Raw genomic sequence first — 7,012 nt, forward strand, 5'->3', positions numbered from 1 at the left:
GTAAACTTCCGACCACAAAGTTATACCAGCACTTATGTTTATGATGATGATGATGGTGATATATATATATATATATATATATATATATATATAAAATCTTAATCATAGAATTGATCTCTAGCAGTCTAGAGTAATATATTCTTTTATTTAATATGTGATGATTCTTTAATACAGAATGGCTAGATGTACACAAGTCATATCCATGGCTTTTTACCAGAACCAATACCTGGATCTCAAAACAAATTGTACAATAACAGTGATTTTGGTCTTCTCCAAACATTTAGCAAAACCTGAAGAACTATCAACACTGCAATCTAACAAAGCTTATGAAATTGTACAGTACTCCTGTATCTTACAGAAATTATTGTACCAATATTTGTATCTTTTAATTCATCTGCTACAGATAGATTTCTTAATTATTTTATATCCTGGTGTTGGATAGATAATTTAACAAAGCAGAGGGAAGGAAAGTATTCACACGATGCATTATAATAACTGTTACATGAGGCTAAACGCTCTCAGTCATGGCTCACAGTGAACTGCTTGCCTTCAATTACTCACAGTTCTTTACTTTATAGCAATGTGCCTGTCCACTTTTAGTCCCTTAGGGATAGTTGGAATCCTTCCACAACACAGTAATTCCATAAGAGATATCTCTGGACAACTCCTATAATTAACTTGGCTTGCCTGTGTTTTTGCATTAAGTGTGATACACATATTGCTATTTTCATTAAATGGTGCTTCAGTTGCACATAACTGATTGTCTATGATTGATTATTTGTCATCCTAGTATGTCAGCATATTGTACTCGTATACAATATTCAATAGAAGGTTTGGTATTGGTTCTAGTTTGAAGGGTCAAAGGTTTGGGTTTTATGAAATCTTAAAAATATGATTAAAATTTTTTAAATATATAAATAATGAGTGAAAAAAGCAACACAGCAATCCAGTTTTGTAAGATATATACCATCATTATCATCATTATCATTTTAACAGCTAATTTTCCATGCTTGCATGGGTTGGATGGTTTTTGCTTGAGGCATATTTTTCAACAGCCAGATGCCCTTCCTCTCACAAACTCTCATCTTTTTCCAAGTAAGATAATATTTCCCCATGACCAGACATGCTTCTATGGTAGATTAGAAACGAAGAGCAGCACTTGCATGATGGTGACACTCATTTACAAAATATCAAGTGAAGCCAAGGCAAGGAGACAGTAAAATTTTTAAAAAAACACATACACACAGCAGGCATCTTTCAGTTTCCATCTACTAAATCTACTCACAAGACTTTAGTTAGCTCAGAGCAATAGTAGAAGACACTTGCCCAAGGTACCATGAAGAGAGACTGAAACTAAAACCATGTGGTTGGGAAGCAAACTTTTTACCAAACAGTAATAGCTGCAGCTATTCACAAAAAACATAATTTGACTTTGAGCTAATCCAAGATCTCAAAATTTAGTTTTGTAATATTCAGCTAAAGAACACACCAATATATACCGGAAGAATATTTCAACTTACAATAAAATCTTCCAGCAATGTACAGATGCAGAAGTTGTCGACTATGATACACTGCGCGCATTGTATAATCACTTTCTTCTAAAACTGACTGAATGTACTTCCAACTGCTGTCAACATTTATCGGCACAGATATCAAGCTGGATGCTTCACCTTTAGCTTGTCAACATTAAAGAAAACAATCATTGTTGAGTAAAAGTATCATAAAGAAAATAGATAGATATGTAAAGAGATCACTGAGAAAGAAAATTGAATAAAAATACTTTTATAACTGCTTTGAACATTATATTTCTACTCTTGTAAAGATATATTCATAACTCCAGTGGGAGGACTGCTCTTAGTGTAGTTGAGAAAAGTTTGTATTTTCATAGTTATTTCTTGTTAAAGTTGTATTTCGGTAATATCAACCAACCAATGACATGTATTCATCTGAATAAAATTACTGCTGTTGTTTGTCAACAACTTTCGGTGGTGTATATTTCAGTTGTCACTGTTATTTATAACATATTTCATCTCAGTTACATTTGTATGAATAAATAAGTGTATCTGAAGCACGTTTACTTCATGGCACCACCACAGTCGTTCGTGCATTTCTACTGCTTTTAGTTTTTTTCCCTGTTTTTCAGCTACTATTTTCAGAAAGACTTTTTTGCACCTCTTCCCCACTCTAATTTCTTCATTTTTCACTTTTTCCGTAACTCTAACCCTAAAATCCCAACCCTAACCTTAACCCTAAAACCCTAACCTTAACCCTAAAACCTTAACCCTAACCATAAAACCCTAAGCTAACCCTAAAACCCTAACACTAACCTTAACTCTAAAACCCTAACCCTAACCCTAAAAGTCTTAAGCTAAAACCAGTACAAATGCACAAATGATATCATAAATAACAGTGACAAATGAAATATACACTGCCGATAGTTGTTGACAAACAACGGCAGTAATTTTATTCAGCTGAATACACATCATTGATTGCTTGAAATTACCAAAATACGACTACTTTAACATGAAATAACTTTGAAAATATAAACTTTTCTCAACAACAGTAAGAGTAAAAGATGTTTTATATGACACATTTTACCAGTGTCCGAAGTTTGAAAGTGTTTAGTTACAAAAAATTAATTTCTCAATCTGCCGTTCAAAGGGCAAAGATCCAATTAATTAGTTTGCTTTGTCTAAGTTTTATTTCAAACCATACCTATATGATGTAACAACACACATATTACAACTGATAGGAAAGGCACCGCTGGAGCCTCTACAAAACTGCTCAACCTGCTTAAAATAGCAGCCTCAAACTACATTCTACCTTCTTGAAAAAACAAAGAACATAATGGATAATGTAATCATAGATACATTGTCTTTCATTTTTTATGTCTTTGGTGAAGAAGATTAATTCATGGATACTCCATGACTAAGTTATGAAGTATTCCATCATATTTATGTAAGTCGTGTATTATTCTAAAGTATGACATCGTTCAATTCAATAAGGACAATATGTAAAAATTGAAATAACGTTATTCTGATATCTTACCTTTGTTGCTAGTATAACTGCGTGCATCAAGATAAGCACCTAAAGGAACAGGCTCAGGTTTAGCTGTAGAGACTTTTAGCTGTAGATTCAAATATTTCTTGGTATTGAGACTCCCATCAGGGTTTTCAACAAGTTGTTCTAAATTAGCTGCTACTGAGACATTTTCAGAATTACACTTTAACTCAAGGTGATGCTGAGCATTAATTAACAGAGGAAATGTAAATTCAGCAAATTTCTCACTGAAAACCATAAAGATGAATAACTGCAGTGAATAGAATAATTAACTGTTTCTTTTATATTTTCATGAAAAAATGAATTTAGAATGGTCATTATGATGTTCATTCACATTCACAAATTCCATCACTTGTTTCATAAGTTTTATCACTTTTTCACATGTGGAAAACTAAGCTTATTAAAACGGGCATCTAATCCTTATCTGAATGTGAAACCACAAAACAAACAAAACAAACATTAATATGCTTTCTTGAATTATTTCTTCTTTACGTATAGGTAGATTCTTCAGTTAAATATTACAAAAGTACATCACAAGAAAAGAAACTTGACATTATTACATATTCAAATAATAATTATTTTTCCTAAACTTAAAATATTTCATGTAGAAAACTGAAGTTGTGTAACTGTAGCTGTTTCAGCTTACATGTCACATGATTTTGCATGTTTAGCTACCACCTCTGAGATTACATCATTCTGATGAACATGCTTTGGGGGTGCTCGTTGGATGGTTTTCACAAGAGAGTCCCTGGTACCCTCAAGTCATATATTCTAGTCATTAGGATATTGTGTAACTGGACAGCGATTAGCTTGCAGTAGGTATTCACCTACACAGCTAGAAAGGCTAAGGTTACCATTAGCTGTCACATTCCACACTAATTGAGCACTGGATTTGAGTAAGCAACATGGGCCTATCACTCCCAAACTACTCTTAACAGTGCTCACATTCACTATCTCCAATATTTCTATCCCCATGTACTGTTGCTAGATAGTTGTTAACCCTTTATGAGATTAAAAAAGTTATTTAACTGATCTTGCTTCTTGTCCCACTCAGTTTCTTACAATACTCCTCACCAGGACAGCCTGGTTGATGGGTGTGAGCAAATTTAATTGATGATGACAATGGGACAAGTTGTACTAAATTACATGTTTTTGATAGTATTCAGAGTGACACATTTAGAATGACCACAATTGTGGCTATGTAAGTAATTCTGGGACCAGACTTGTGACAGAGATTTACAAGCGGAAACATTCAAGCTAAATGAAAATATCAACTGAAATACTCAGTGAAACTATTTCCCATCTTATCTATAGTTAATGCATTGTAGTTTTATTTAATGATTTTTAATAAACAATTTTTGTGGGGTTCATTCATAAATAATGTGATCCTGTTTTGATTAAAACTAATTCTTCTCATTACAACATTCAAAATTAATGTGATTTCTAATTATTCTTTGTTTTTACTATTTTCTCAGTAAACTACATTTTCCAATGCTTAGTTTTATTCTCAAATATTGCAAATTTTTCTATAATCACAAAGAAACTCAGATTCAAAATGTTAACTAAAAAATTGTGGAGGTTTTTAAAGTATTATTCTGATGATCAAAAGTAATTCATGAATATGGGTAATATCAGTTACTTGTTACCAGTGCAAAATTAATTACAGAAAATAATATTAAAATATTTTTACATATTTATTTTGCAAGATTTCTGATGTGAAATTGCGTGTTGAAACAGATATTTCAGGATGGTCCCCTCCATCCCATGTGTCTCCTCCTGTTCTGTTTAGTCCACGTGGATTATACAGAATGAACGATTTCCAGATAAAAGACATAAAATAAGAACAATAATAAACCTGAAGTGAAGAACAAAAGTATAGTGTGTGTATTTATTTGGCATGCATGCATGATAGGCTTCTTTCAGTTTCTGTCTGCCAAATCCACTCACAAGGCTTTAGTTGGCTGAGACTATAGTAAAAGACACTTACCCAAGGTACCATATTGTGGGACTGAACCCAAAATCATGTGGTTGGGAAGCAAGCTTCTTACTACACAACCACATCTGTGCCATAAAATGTTTATGTTATGCTATGAAGTTTTACACATATTATTCTATCATACATAGAGTTATGCTATATAAAACATTAAATGATATTATAATCAATTTCCAGCATGCTGGCCTTGTTTGGCAAAAGCAAATGCAAAGTTAATTCAAATATCATGTTGTAGATACCATGAGAGAAACTTACATACAGGCTTTTGGTGCAAAATGCACTCTTGTTTATACTGTTAGTGGTGAAATAAATCCCCTCAACCTCCACTGCTGAGACCACCCATCACATGATTTCAACCTTCTTTGGCCTTATCAATAATGGACATTCAACTGCAAGAGATAGTAGTAAGCCATCTCCTCGCCAGCGGTATATATAGGAAAACAGTGCCAGAACAGGCACTGGTGTCACAATTAGCCAGTGAATGCTCGTGGTGTCTACCTTTGTGTAGTTTGTTCTAACAGAACATCCACATTTAAGTGGGGATAAATATTGCCTCTTGGTATTAACACTGCCTCTGTTAGTAATATATGTAATTATTCAATATTCATAATACTGAGCTCTTGAGTTGTTTCATAGTATGGGACACATTTTGTTTTATTATTAAGTAATGCAACCTAACTACATACCATGTGACATATATATCCAGTGGCTTATATAGCCAGTGACCTATATAACCTGTGGCCTATATAGCCTGTAGTTTTCTTTAATCTTTTACTTGTTTCAATCGTTAGACTGCAGCCATGCTTCATTGCCACCTTGAAGAAATTTTGGTCAAATGGCTCAACCCCAGTAATTATTTTTTTAAAACCTGTTATTTATTCTGTCAGTCTCTTTTGTCAAATCACTAAATTATGGTTACATAAGCACACCAGCACCAATTGTCAAGCATACATATATACAATTGTCAAGCACACATATATACAATGGGCTTCTTTCAGTTTCCATCTACCAAATCCACTCAGAAGGCTTTGGTCTGCTAAAGTAGAAGCCACTTGCCTAAGTTACCACACAGTGAGACAGGACCTGAAACTATGTGGTTGGGAAGCAAACTTCTTACCACACAGTCATACCTGTGCCTACATAATCTATAACTCTAAAAGAGGAAGTTTTTCGATTATAAGCAAAGTAGAATTTGAACAACAACCCTCTGGTGGGTGGGGGTCTCTAATAAGGGGAGTTCATATCATAATCTATGAAGACTTATAAAAGAATTATTAAAGATGGTATAAACATTTGAATAATGATTACAATAAAAAAAATAAAACAAAATACAAATTATGTTTACTTTGTCAAAGCATTGAAGCGAAGAATAATATCAATAAGAGTCTCCCATTTCTGCTTATAATGAATAACAATGATGGCTTTTTTGCAGATTTTCTCAATAATACGACCATCAAGAACAGTGACATCATCAAGAACTGGATCAAAATGAAGACTGTAACTCCCTTTAAGGTCAGTCAGTGTATTAGACCAAGGGTCAGCTTTAAAAGAATCATTTTCTGTTGACTGTAAAAGATAAAAAATAATGTAGTAATGAGAGTGGTAGTGAGTATGGTTGTAGTAACAATAATAATAGTAGTAGTAGCAATAGTAGTTACAATAGCCCAAGGCATGAGTTGAGACCATACAAAATAGTTGTTAGTCAGTCAGAAATTCTCATTCTATAAACATGCTTTTTACAAATAACACAATTAATTGGTATTAGCAAAAAATATAAAGGCAATTAGTATTAGTAAATAACAGAATGTGATTTGAAACTTAATTGAACACTGTCTTTGACTAATTATCAAAGGCAAGTTATATGTAGATTGTGTGTATATATGTTTATGCATGTATGTGTGTGTGAGTGTTTGTGTGTGTGTGTGTGCGTGTGTGTGTGTGTGCATGCACATGTATGCA

The 7,012-nt window shown here is 33.2% G+C and overlaps 1 protein-coding gene across 1 annotated transcript in view; it reads right to left on the reverse strand.

Moving 5' to 3' along the window:
* The window catches only part of LOC128247661 (cilia- and flagella-associated protein 54-like), a 67,812-nt gene extending 61,073 nt beyond the window's left edge, over positions 1 to 6,739 (reverse strand). Inside the window, exons 1-3 of the mRNA XM_052967653.1 lie at positions 6,399 to 6,739; positions 3,049 to 3,287; positions 1,521 to 1,676 (exon numbers count right to left, since the gene is read on the reverse strand). Coding sequence (XP_052823613.1) covers positions 1,521 to 1,676; positions 3,049 to 3,287; positions 6,399 to 6,739 — 736 coding nt within the window. The remainder of the gene's footprint in view (positions 1 to 1,520; positions 1,677 to 3,048; positions 3,288 to 6,398) is intronic.
* Between the last annotated feature and the right edge of the window lie 273 nt (positions 6,740 to 7,012).

The sequence above is a fragment of the Octopus bimaculoides genome, chromosome 4, assembly GCF_001194135.2.
Source record: "Octopus bimaculoides isolate UCB-OBI-ISO-001 chromosome 4, ASM119413v2, whole genome shotgun sequence".
Lineage (NCBI taxonomy): Eukaryota > Metazoa > Mollusca > Cephalopoda > Octopoda > Octopodidae > Octopus > Octopus bimaculoides.